At 37.4% G+C, this 13,625-nt stretch overlaps 1 protein-coding gene across 2 annotated transcripts in view; it reads right to left on the bottom strand.

The window, feature by feature from the left end:
- Positions 1 to 13,625, bottom strand: part of L3MBTL3 (L3MBTL histone methyl-lysine binding protein 3) — a 131,790-nt gene that overhangs the window by 96,982 nt on the left and 21,183 nt on the right. For both annotated transcript variants that reach the window (XM_030809664.1, XM_030809665.1), the window contains exons 3-6: positions 10,576 to 10,692; positions 4,031 to 4,142; positions 2,022 to 2,181; positions 444 to 576 (exon numbers count right to left, since the gene is read on the bottom strand). In XM_030809664.1, the coding sequence (XP_030665524.1) occupies positions 444 to 576; positions 2,022 to 2,181; positions 4,031 to 4,142; positions 10,576 to 10,677 (507 nt within the window). In that variant the 5' untranslated portion in view covers positions 10,678 to 10,692. The remainder of the gene's footprint in view (positions 1 to 443; positions 577 to 2,021; positions 2,182 to 4,030; positions 4,143 to 10,575; positions 10,693 to 13,625) is intronic.

Below are 13,625 nucleotides of genomic sequence, written 5' to 3'. Positions count from 1 at the left end.
CTCGATCTCCTGACCTCATGATCAGCCCGCCTCGGCCTCCCACGGTGCTGGGATTACAGGCATGAGCCACCACGCCCGGCCCACTCAGATAGTTTTATGAGATCTGTCTGCAATTTAATGAAATGAGATTGGCATTGTGTTGTCAAGAGGAATTTAAAATTCATCTACAAGATTGAAGGTTTTTAAATGTTCCCTTTCACCCTAGCGCTAAATTTCAGGACATCCCACTTTTTCACCCTGACAGAAGGATACTATTGTTTATGATTCCCATTTTGAGATCAGGATAACAAGGCACACAGAGGCCACGTAACTTACTGACACTAACACAGATAGTCCTGGAACCCACATTTGAACTCAGTGGGCTCCAGAGCAGTGCCTGTGACTGTGATGCTACCCACTAAAGATGCATCCCTGTGCTCCTGGTGTCAGGCAGAGGCACTCACCATTTCATCATCTCTCTCTTCTCCATCCTCCTTGGGGTCAGCTTTCAGAGATAATTTTGGTTTTTTCTTCCGACTACACTTAGGATCTTCTTCCTCATTGTCTTCTTCTATGTCCCTTTCTTCCTTCTGATCTCTGTTGTGTTTATAAACCCAAAATAGTGACAAGAGACAATACCTATCAAACATCTACTTGTTGATTATCAATGCAACAATCATTAAAAAAAAAATCACCCTCCAAAGGAAAAATCTTTAACTACCAGGAGAAATCTGTAGGCATGAGAATATCATTTATCAGGAACACTGAAAACAACTATTACATATGACATCTGTCTGTCAGGGCAGAAAATGAAAATTACCTTATATATTAATTTCAAAAGGGGGCCAGCAATATGTATGAAATAGGTTCTAACAAGTTATTTGTCTGTCACATCTACCATCTATACTAATAAAAGAATTGATTATTTAGACCCTTTAGGGTCAAACAAGGATCTAGCAGTTATTAAGAATGACAAATCCAATTGAAAAAAGGCTAAGTGTAACATTGTGAAACATCAGTTAGCCAAGAAAAGACAGTTCCAATTGGGCGCAGTGGCTCACGCCTTTAATCCCAGCATTCTGGGAGGCCAAGGCAGGCGGATCATGAGGTCAAGAGATCAAGACCATCCTGGCTAACATGGTGAAACCCTGTCTCTACTAAAATACAAAAAACTAGCTGGGTGTGGTGGCGTGTGTCTGTAGTCCCAGCTACTCGGGAGGCTGAGGCAGGTGAATTGCTTGAACCTGGGAATGTGGAGGTTGCAGTGAGCCAAGATCGCACCACTGCACTCCAGCCTGGTGACAGAACAAGACTCCATCTCAAAAAAAAAAAAAAAAAGGAAAAACAAAACAGTTCCCAAGCCTGTGCTGATTAAAATACATGGGAAATGCCACTAAAATATAAATGTCCAGTCATTTGTTTGTAGTGTACAATGATATGCAAGAAAAACGCCTTCTTGGTGATAAGCTGAACTTTGTCAGACTGTTCCCAAATGGGAAGGTCACACACCATTACCAGTTACAGCTGATGCCTCTGTCTCATAATCCTCAGTCCACACCTTGAGATCATCAGTGACACAACTCACTACACTCTTCCCTATTGCCATTTCCACTCAGTTGATTACCAATCAGTGGAAGCTTTATGCCATATGTGGAGTTTTAACCGAATTACCTAAGAATTCCCAAAATATAAACAAAACTATGTTTCTATAAATGTCAGTGTCATTGAAATGTGTATGTAGCCCAGAAAAAACTAAATACTCTTAGCTGAAGACAATCAAATGAATGGAAATGGAAGACGGAAGGCAGAGGCAGAGGCTGTTTTACAGGCAGAATATTAGTAATACAACTCAGACTAGGCATGACAGACGTCACCAGGTCCCATATAGGGATTAGGGCCCATGTGGCCCTAAAGGAAAGGTCTCTGGGAAAAAGGTATCAATAGGTGATCAATGTCAGAGAGCATAAAACTTCTATATTCTCAGGCACCACGACTTTGGAATCTAAAACTCATTTTATAGATGGAATGGGGCAAAAACCTACTTATCTTTGATGTGCCGAGCACAATTCTGGCTGCAATAGTTTCCTCCAGAAAGACACTCATCTACGTTGCCATACTGACAACAGTTCTCACAGAACTGAAGCCCTTCTACTTTCACTGGATCCTTCAACCTGAAAGGCATCCCAGTCTTCTCTGAAAAGACTAGAAGATGAAAAGAAGAAATGCAAATTAAAACCATGACAGAAGACATTCTAAAATACAATCAAACTTTTTCTTCTAATAATTTTGTTAGCAACACAATAAAGAATAGTGTTTGCTGAATGAATGAATGATCAAATGATAGTGTTTTGGGGGGGTATGTGCTCTGTAAAAATCACTCAAGTCATTCAAATAATGAAAAAATATTCTGCAGAAAGGATAAAAGCTTGCCCAAGGCTTTTTCTACAGAGTTCAAAGTAAAATGAAGAAAATTTCATTAGTCACTAAATTCAGAAGACGCATATGTCGATCTATAGAATCTTCTTCTATATTTGTATCTTTCAGAAAATTTCAAAGGATCTTCTTTTATTTCACATTTATAATCTTTTGATGAATGATTTTGTTTTACTTAATTGGCTAAATCAACATCTCATCTATTACACTTTCAATGTAGTACATTTCCCGAATCATAGCTATCCAAATTGTGTAGAAACTCACATTTCCTTTTGCCTGAATTGTTAGGCTAATCATTCATTCAGCCAACAGTTATTAGGCACCAATTTATTCTAGACATTAATAATGACAGTAGAGACCTTGCCCAAGAGAGCTCACAGTCTAGAAGAGAAGAGAGGCAAGAAAACCAGTACTTATAATAAAATGTGATACATGCAATACTAGAGGCATAAACAAGGTCCAGAAGTAGTACAGAAGAAGTGATTCATTCAGCCTGGGGTAAGGTCAGAGAAGGATTTTCTGATAGAAAGCCTCAACAGGGTTTTGAAGGCCAAAGAGGAATTTACCAACTGGACAAAGAGAACAATGGCATTTGAGCCAGAAAAAGCAGTATGAGTAAAGGCAAGAAAGCATGAAACCACATGATGTGTTGGGAAAATTACACATAATTCTGTGCTGCTGGCACTGCCAGAACACAACACACAAAGAAGGAAACAGAGACTGAGGAGAGAGCGAGCAGGTAGGTGCGGGCACCCAGATCTTTGTATGTTCTGCTAAAAAGGCAATGAGAAATCAGTGAAGTGTCAGATAAGCAATCTACGTAAGTTCCTCTGGCTTCAAGGTGCAGGACCAATTGGAAGGGGGTAAAATTAGAAGCAGAGTGACATCTGCAATAGTTCAGATGAGAGTTGAGAAGAGCCTACATTAAGGCCGTGGCAAAGATGATAGACAGAAAAGGCCAGATCTGAGACATATTAGGAAATAAAAATCAAGAGGTATAAGTAACAGGATACGGGGATGGGAAGAACAAATTCAGGATGACTCCTATATTTCTTGCTTGTCCACTGGGTGGATGGTGCTATTGTCAACTGAAATACGGGTTAGGGAAGAAAGAGCAGGTTTGTGGGGAGGGGAGAAAGAAATAGAAAATGAATTGCATTTCAGACATGTGGAGTTTGAGGTACCTGTGGGACATCCAGGTGGAGATGTCCAGTAGGCAGGTGGAAATACGGGCCTGGAGCTCGGGGGAGAGGTCGGGGCTGGAGATGTAGATTTAGGAGTCATCAGCATATAGGTGTTAGTTACAACCATCGGAGTAGATGAGAAAAAAAGTGGCAGGCTTTTGGCTAAATCACCTGTGTAGGCTACAACATGGATTTACTTAATTTCCAACTAACCTTGTGCTACTACAGATCTGGCATTAGGAAAGAAGACAGTTTATAGTTATTTTAAAATATAAATGCTGGCTCCTATCAGTTTCATTATAGAAATTTACCTAACAACATGAGGCACAAAAATTACCCGGGCCTTCAAAGTTCCAGCCTATCATAAAACTTTAGATATTCTTATTTCAAATCTTTCCAAAGCAAGAAATAAAATGTAGATGACCCATCCTTACCTTCTTGAGCAGTTGGTACCATCCAAGTGGTGGTAGCAGTTGCTTTTTTAACATTTTCCATCTCATTCTCATCTGTAATAACTTCCAGGGCTCCAAACTCATTTACCCGAAACTAGCGACAACACAGCAGAAAGAGGCAAAATTTACAAAAGTGCTCAGGAAAGTCATTAATTATTTAATGGCTGACACATATAGTCTTCAAGCAAATTAATTACATGTTAAAAGTTAATTTAGACAATTACATCCTGATACGCCTCCCACCAATATAAGACCTTTGCATTTTACTAATTTTGGAATTCAAGGGAGGAGGACAGAACAAAGCAGCAAGGTCTGCTGAAGGATATCAATGACCCTGCTCTGCCCTGTCCTATAGAGTTGGCAGCTTACTTGATGGGCTATCATTTCAAACACACTTTGTGTGTATGTGTGTGTGTTTTAACTAAGACTTATTTTTTCTTACATCATATTTTTTATTTAAAAATCACGTTTAGTAAAAGGAGAATTACTCTTTTCCCAGGAATCAACTTGTCTTGCCCAAGCTCACCCAGTTCAGACAGAAGGAATATCCCCATGCCAGAAATAATGACCTGGACATCCTTCTCCTTACAATCCAAGACGTGAGCACAGAAGGCTGAAGCCTGAGCCACGTGACCCCAGTGCCACACTTCCTCTTTCTTTCACTGCTCTTTAGAATTCTGCATTATCTTCACTTGTAGCCCTCTAAAATAACTGGAAATTTCTCTGGGACCTGAACAAGTAGCCTACTAGCTACATGCCGATTTTATCACTAAAAAGCAAGAGCATCTTGATTTCATGGACATTCCCATTCCAAATACTGAAAATTTCCTTTCACCTGACAGCACGCTTCAAACAAAGTATGTTTCTACAACAACCTGGTTGTACTGTGTGTGTGTGTTGAAGGCTTAGCCATCACCTATGTGTGGAGACCTTGTTCTCTCTGAAACAGTGAGGTTTACTCACATATTCATGGGTTTCAAGCAGTTTTCTGTATTCCTTCTGTTTTTCCATAAAACAGAATAACATTAGGGACCCACTAATTTTAGCAGGTGATGACAAAGCTAGAAAGCTCAAAATTCAAAAAGATAGTAAGATGTTTCAGATCTTTCACAGAAATTGTGAGCAAATTATGAGTATTTAAGCAAGGCCCTCCATTTGCCAATCTGAAAAAATCGATTTGGTCAACACGACAATAGAATTATTTATTTTACTAAACTACATTCTAAACTGCAAGTTGGAAAACTCTTTAACAAAAAGTATCGATAATTATTCTATCAGGTGAAAACAGCACCTTAAACAATGTTCTATGCATAGTCCACAACTATTAAATGGTTTCTAGAGACTAAACGTGTGGAAATGGTTAAGGAATGTGAGAATGTCTACTCCCTACTATGTAATCCAGATACCAGTTCCCAGGTAATATGTGAGTACTATACCAAGTGTGTATACCAAAATGTCAATGTAGGAAGAGGTAAAAGTTTATTTAAAAGGAAAAGAGCTAAAAATAACTTTACTTTTAGAAAAAGAAATCTTTAAAAAAACGTTTTTAATGATTACTCTGAAGACAGAATATTTCAAAATAAGGGTGACAGTACCATCTGCTGGGCAAGAGCAGAAAAAACAAGCTACCATGATAATTATTAATTAATGATATCAAAGAATGTGATAAAAAATCAATTTGAATTAAAATTCAAAAACAATAGGCACAAGCTTGACAATGCACTTCAGGTAATTTTACTTTTATCATATGTCACTGATGTTAATTTATGCTTATCTGACAAATACAAAATGTAAGAAATAGCATCAAACATTTACATTAAACAGAAAGTCTCCCATGGCTTAAGTTTTCAAATTGCTGTAAAACAGCAAACCACCCTCCATTTCAAAGACTGAGAAAGAAAACACCGCTGAGAGAAATCTCCAAGTCAGAACTCAGACCTATGACACCTGGAAGCTTCAGGTTCAAATACTTTCACAGTTAAAAGGAAAGATTCCCATGATGCACCCTTCAATCTCAGTCAGCTTTTCTTTCTCCTAAAATGTATTGCCAGTAACTGACCTACAGTCTAAGTACAAAGTAAAGATGCAATGTCACTTCGGGGCACAGTTCACTCTTGTAAGCCAGAGATCCACAGATGGACTTTGAGGGTTGATTAATCCCATAAAATATATGCAAAATTATGATATGTGCATATACAGCTTTCTGGGGACAAGATTCATAGTTTTCAAGGCATACTATAAGCCTGAAAAAAAAATAAAGAATATCTGCTCTTACCAAAGTTGCTTATCTCAAAAATTAAATACCTCAAAACATTTTCAAAATATCCTGTCATATGCAAAAACATACAGGGATCAAATTTTTGTCTGATTTCTCAATTTGGGCTTACTGTATCTTCCACAACATTGCTATGACAGAAAATGTTAGACCACAAAGGTTGATAGATCCTGCTAACATTACTGAAGTCCTACAGACAGAATTCCAGAAAGACTGATACATTTCCTAACACTATGTTTTCCAATAAAACACCCAGGTTCTGAAACTGGTGATGCTTTTACAAATGGTTTTGGAATGATGGAAACTTCACCTTCGTTTATATTTCTTTAAATCATTAGTTCTTTTAACCTAGAGAGCTAAAATATGTATAAAAACTTGCCACGTGGCTCCACTCTACAACCAAGAAAGTCAAAATTATAAACTTTACAAAAGGGATTTAATATTAAGCAAACAAAACACATCTGCTAACTTTTTCTGCACGTGGATATAGCCAGGTCAATCAGAAAACAATCATGACTCAAATATATAAGGGACTGCACATGTTTTGTTTGGCTTAAACTACCTTTAATTGATTCAACTCTCTTTTTTATTTTTGATTGTAGAGTCAAAGGATCTTTTGCCTATATTTGCCTGATTTAATAATAAATCATTAGAAGACACAGTTGAGGTTATTGTTTTCATTTTATTACCTTCAATGCTGAGATTTGAATCGACTTACCAGTGTGTTTTAAGGGCAAAGATGTTTGATAACTAAATTGTTTTCAACATTAATCAAAGCAAGGCAAAAACCGTGTATTAAGACTGCAGTGAATTTTACTGTTGGGTTTCTGCCCGCTCCTGCAGGCAGGGTCTTGCTCTTGGCTAACTGGCAATTATTCTTACTAGATAAGATGCTGTCCCCCAGGAGTGTATCTGCATTTTACTGAGAGACTCTGAAAGACATTATGACCCAGAGGAATAATTCTCTGTGGATAAATTTCGGACATCATTAGAAGTTCAGGCAGGGAAACTGCTCAGGTATGGGAAGCCCTACCATGTCCCTCTGCACTGCCACTTAGTCACCTTCCTGTTCTTACAGCTGGCGCGGAGACATTAATCTACAAATACTAATTTGCATTTTAAAAGGACAAACTAGGCATTGGTAAAGTTTCCAAAGCTTGTTTGGCAAAAGTGTTTTAATGACTATAATATTTTCAAGAATGTCAGTGGAAACTTGCTGTTTCTCCCTTAAGACTCTGTACCTTCTTAAGCTACTCCCTCTTCTGGAAGCCCTTCTTCCCTTCCTCCCTAAAGTATTCATGGAGACTCCTACATATTCCAGGCACCTGAAGCTCAAATGACATCTGCTTTTCAAAGCCTTCCTGATCCCTCCAGCTGAAATAAATTTTTACCTCCTCTAAATTCCTGTAACATTTTCCTTGCATCTCTTTTGATATGAAGGTGTTTTCTCTCTTTAGACAGCAGTATAGCAGTGGTAAGATAATCCATTTTAAATATCAGAAAAGCCTGGTTTTGAGACCCCTGCCACTAACTGACCTAAACAAGCGAATTAACTAATCCAGGCTTCCATTGCCCCATCTGTAAACTGACAAGAGAGACAGAAACTGCCTTAAAAAGGGTAAAATAAAAGAATTAAATAAGAAGATGCAGGTAGAGTGTTCAGCAGAGAGTACGTTCTCCATTCTTTCCCCGTTTGATAGCCCAGTGTGGAAAAGGGATTCCAGCAACAGGGAACAGTAACAAGGGCCCAACGTGTGAAGGCTTCAACTAGTGGTTTGGGCTGGGTAGAAAACAGGAGTGACAGTGGGAGTAAAATGAGACATGGCCAGAGAGCAAAGCAGAGGCCAGACCACCAAAAAACTCTTGTGGTAAACTTAAGGGGCTTGAACGTCACCAAAAAGATTCGGGCAACTGCTAAAAAATGTAAGGAAGAAGGGTGTAACTTGACTGGATAACAATCATGGGGATTTTACAGGAAAAGTTATTTCAAAACAGCAAAAATTGAGGCATATAAAAACCTGTTCCCATGATAAGAAATTGACTTCTATAGATTTGCTGACTATATTAACTGAATTAACTTTAGCCTAGGAAATCTAGATGCCTCTACCCATTGAAACACAGAAGCCTAGGTAGGATAAAATAGGCAAAGAATGATGTGAGAGAAAATTTCATGATTCATTCAAAGTTCTTTCTAACATCCTAGTTTTGTGAAAAATCAATTTCTTAATCAGATTTCTTAAGCAACTTGGATTTTAAGTAGGAAGCAAGTGAATTAGAAATCTTCAGTAATATAATCAATTGGGTCACCTCTGAATCTCAGATAAAAAGGGTCGTAAAGTAAAAGAAAATGACATTTAAATTATTTTTTAAGGGAGGTATCAAACTGTCTACAGTACATGAATTGGATACATGGCAATTACCCAGATAATTAGATGGGTCTGAAAGTCATTATCAAATAACCCAGATGACAGTATCCACTAAATGGCTTAATTACCTGATTACCTTAATACAAGTAATAGGTTAATTTCTAAAACTCATTGCTTAGAAAACCTTAAAGCAATCCAGATTTCTTAGGGATGGAAACTTCACTCTATTGTTAAAAGCTAACTGAACAAAACTTACAAATTTCATCATCCATGTGAGTTTTTTAAAAAAAAAAAAAAGCCATTGAGAAGGGATAAAAACACACAAGGGAAATAAAGGAGTAAAGCAATTAAAAATGGCACTGTACATAGTAAGTCACAAAGCCAGAAAAAATACAATTTGTTAAGTGTTCTGTATCTATTTTTTTTTTCAGTCCTCAAAACCACCTTATCACAGATTCTAATATCCTCAATTTTACAGATAAGGCTTCCAGAACTTAGGCAATTGAAATAATTTGACAAAGCTTGGGTAGCTATTATGTAGTTGACATGACCAGTTTGAGAAACAGTTTTTCTTTCTCAAAGATGTTCAGCAACCTTTCTCTGTCATATCTTATCCAGTGAATATTCGGAGAATGTTAGCGCAGGTAAAATCCTTGGCATTCATTTAATTCCTAATTTACTGCAGAGGAAACTTGACCGAAAAGAGATTAACTGGCTTTTTCAAGGTCATACAGGGCTAAAATTGAAAACCCAATCTCCTCTCCAGATTCTACTAAACCTCAGTGCAACATTTTTGTTACACTAAACTCAGAGATGTTGGCACATTACACTTAATTAAACCCAACCCAACTAAAATCTAAGTATTTTTCCAATGACAGGCCGATTGTCCAAATCTCACCACTGAAGATGAGCTAGGGCAGGCTTGGCTAGGATACTTGTCAAACAGCCACTAAAAGGGACTAGATTCCAAGAGGCCTAAATAATGGAGCAGGAATTTCTATCCAAGACAGCCTAGAATACCAAACATTTGAGAGGTAAGCCCAGCAATGGCCTGTTGGGGAGATACGAAGTTCAAATACCTGAACAATCAAGTGCAAACACAAAGTCTAAAGGGCCACAGACAGGTTCAAGGTTCCAGAGATAGGACCAGAGCAAAAGTAAATTAGAAATGAGAGATGGGGGTAGTTGGTTTCCCAGATGGGTGCTTGCGCAACCATGTTTCATGGGGCAACAGAAGTGGTCCTGGAATAGGTCTGGGGTTACTGGGAAAAGGAGGCAGGGCAAGGTTATACAAAAGCAACAGACTGAAGTATTGCTCTCCAAAGAGTTCTCATCTATATTAAGGCAGACGGATTTATAGGAAGAACCCGATTTTGAACAAGTCATTATATAAAAATCCATATTTACAGTACAATTAATTTAAGAGAGGTGAATAATCCCATTTATTCAATACTTTAACATTATCCAGTTTTTAAATGAGAACTCTAGGACACAGAGATTGTGGCTATTCACTCAAAGTTACAAAGCCCATTACTACAAAATCAAAAAAGATAGGTCTTCTAAGTCTGCCATTTCTGCATTTATAGGCTGTCATGATAAGAGTCAAAACTGAGATGATCCTTCTTGAAACTAGAAATCAATTTCTGCAAAATAAGCACATACTGCAGAAACATTCCTTACTCCCCTAATCCAAGTGACAAAGGCTCTGCCATTCCATCAGCATTTCAAATTGTCTTGCAAATTTATTGTGGAGGTCTAAGCATCATCTAAAACCTACACCACTATGATTAATGCTTTTAATTTTTATTTCACATATGTATCCAATTTTAAGTAAACATACGCACAGATGCACACGCCCATGATTGTATGTAATAAAGAGGGCTTACCTTTAAGTCACTTCCTGGTAACGTACCCACTCCATCTTTCCAGTCCATAACACTGAATACATCAAACTCTTGACCACTTGTGCTAGAGGCAGATTCAGTCATGATTTATTTTTTAACCTGAAAGGGGAAAAGAAGGCGTATCACTAAATATTCCACACGGAAATCTGTTTTTAATTTAGCACTCGTTAGTTCAGTTTCCCTTAATTACATAATTTTCTCGATCACAATATCCCATATTCTTGGATCTAAAAACAACTACTTCAAAAATATTAACACTTTTTCCTAGTACGATCCTTGGAAAATTATAGAGAAAAAATATTAATAAAAATTTCTTAGTTAAAAAGTGTTATGGTAAACGTTTTCTATTCATAAACAAAAGAAATTCATTTATTCAAGGCATATTCACTTAAAACAAAAAGTCATAATGCCATATGGATAGAATTCCTTGCCTGTAAGTAGTTTGTTTTCTGTTTTAAGACACTAGAAAAAAGTAGGTATGGATAAACAACAATCTGCCAATTTGTTATTCTAGGAAATAGGAAAACAGTCTCAAAATGTACAGCAAACACCCATAAAAAGGCTCTGTTAAGATAACCAACTTGGCTACCTAAATTGTGATACAATTTCTAATTTTCATTTTTTAAAAAAATTGGAAAACAAATTTCCATAATCACATCATTGGTTGTGGTATTGATATTGTTGTTCTAAGACTTGTCTTTGTAACACGAGAAAAACAAATAAGTAATTATGTTGGTATCATAGACAACTGATGAAAGATTGGTGGGTCCTAAATTTGAATGGAAGTATCAGTATGAATTCATGATGTGTTTTATCTTTAGAAATATGTGTATTTTCTAGCTTTGTCCACTGAAAGAATCTAGAAACAATCATCAATCAACAGTAATGAGCAGCCTAGCTTCAGACTGTAGTGTCTAAATACCATTTCTCACAATTCTCCCCATAGAAGAGGCTGATTTCTGCTCAATAGCAGGAAATGTCCAAGATGAAACTGAAACGTCTTGTCAAACGAGAAAGCAAAGAAGCTGTCAAAGGCAACAGAAGTCATATCCAAAGAATTCAAGAGCCAACCTGAATAGGCCACCTCTGGCCAAAGAAAGGCAAAGTAGTATCCTTACTATCCTTACTAATTTTAGCTGCAGTGAACTGAAACACATCAGATAAATTGAAATCCACAAGTTCGTAATGACATTCAAAGCAAACAAATAAACCAAGAACACCTCATTGATCACCTTTTCAGGATTCAAGAAAACCAACTCACTATTTGGAAAAGGAAACACGGATTTATCCTGCCTTTCCAATGTGATCTGTATGTTAGAGTAACCATATCATTGGGCAGATAAAGTTTCCCCTTAGAAAGAATTCCGCTAATAAATGAAGAAGGAATGATAGAATATTATAATTTGTAACCTTTAATAAATTAATGGTTCTAGGCAACAACCATCAATGGCTGCCAGGAATGCAAACCCAACACCATCTATGAAGTAGCCTTGCCAGGAAAAAACAAAATCAAACCTAATCTGATCAAGTCTATTTATAGGAGCTATCACAGAAAGAAAGCCTGTTAAATCACACCACAAAGATATCAGGAAGAAAATCCAGATTACCAGAAACTCTTTAGCAGCATTTCTCAAAGCATGCAATCCTCAAGGTCTCTGAGCCCCTTTCAAAGGGTCCAAAAAGTCAACTACTTTCATAAAAATACTCACACATTCTTTGCCTTCTTCGCTGTGTCGACATTTGCACTGATAGTGCAAAACCAAGAGGATAAAATTGCCGGTGCAGTGGCAATACCTGTAGTAGCAGCCACTGCATTCTTCCCCACCATGCATGCACAGTAAATAAATGTCAATTTCACTAAAGACCATTATTGATGAAGTAAAAATAATAAATGTTATTAAGTCTTGATATCTGAATATACATCTTTTTAATATTGTGTGATGAAATGGGAAGTACTTTGACATGCCAAAGTACCATGGATGCAAGCTCTGGGTTTTTAACGGAATGCTTTTTTTACTTAACAAGCTATGTTTATTCAGGTTTGGATATCTGGTAAATATTTTGTCAAAAATTAATGAAGTGGGCCTGTCACATGAAAGAAAACACTAACAGTATTTGTAGCTACCAATTAAATTAGAACCTTCAAGAGAAAAATCAGGATTTTGTAACACTTATAAGCATCACCATGAGCTTGCCAGCTTCCAGATGGCTAAAGACTTTTCTAAGGCAGTGGATGGGTGGTGATAGTAATGGATGTGATGTTTAAAATATTTCATAATGAAATATGTCAACACTTGGGAGATCGGCCTAACTCGGTTAAGCAAAATTTTCAAAATGACCAACGCATGATGGTACAAAATTATGCATAGGTAAATGATCCATTTGAAGTGCAAGATGGACCAACAGATTTTTTTTTTTTTTTGAGACAGAGTTTCATTCTTGTCATCCAGGCTGGAGAGTACGATGGCATGATCTAGGCTCACTGCAACCTCCGCCTCCCGGGTTCAAGCAATTCTCCTGCCTCAGCCTCCTCAGTAGCTGGGATTATAGGCGCCCACCACCACACCTGACTAATTTTTTGTATTTTTAGTAGAGACGGGGTTTCACCATGTTGGCCAGGCTGGTCTTGAACTCCTGACCTCAAGTGATTCGCCTGCCTTGGCCTCCCAAAGTGCTGGGATTACAGGCATGAGCCACTGCACCTAGCCCCAACAGATTTTAATGTAACAGATTATGATTCATAATTGATAAGGTTCATTGATAAGGTTCATTGGTAAGGTTTCAAACTGCACACTGCAAATAATCTTTAAGAAACTACCACCACCTGTCAAGTTTTAGTGTGGTAACTAAGAATGTTCACTATTAAATGAAAAGGCTATTAAAATATTCCTTCCTTTTCCAACCTCATACATGCATGAAACCAGAATTTCTTCATATACTTCAAGCAAAACAACCCAATGCAACAAGAATGCAGAAGCAGATATTCAGCTATCTTCTATTAAATTAGACATTAAAGAGATTTGCAAAAATGT

This window comes from Nomascus leucogenys, chromosome 3 (genome assembly GCF_006542625.1).
Source record: "Nomascus leucogenys isolate Asia chromosome 3, Asia_NLE_v1, whole genome shotgun sequence".
NCBI lineage: Eukaryota > Metazoa > Chordata > Mammalia > Primates > Hylobatidae > Nomascus > Nomascus leucogenys.
The sequence above is the reverse complement of the archived record's forward strand: the minus strand, read 5'-3'. Positions and strand labels throughout refer to the sequence as shown.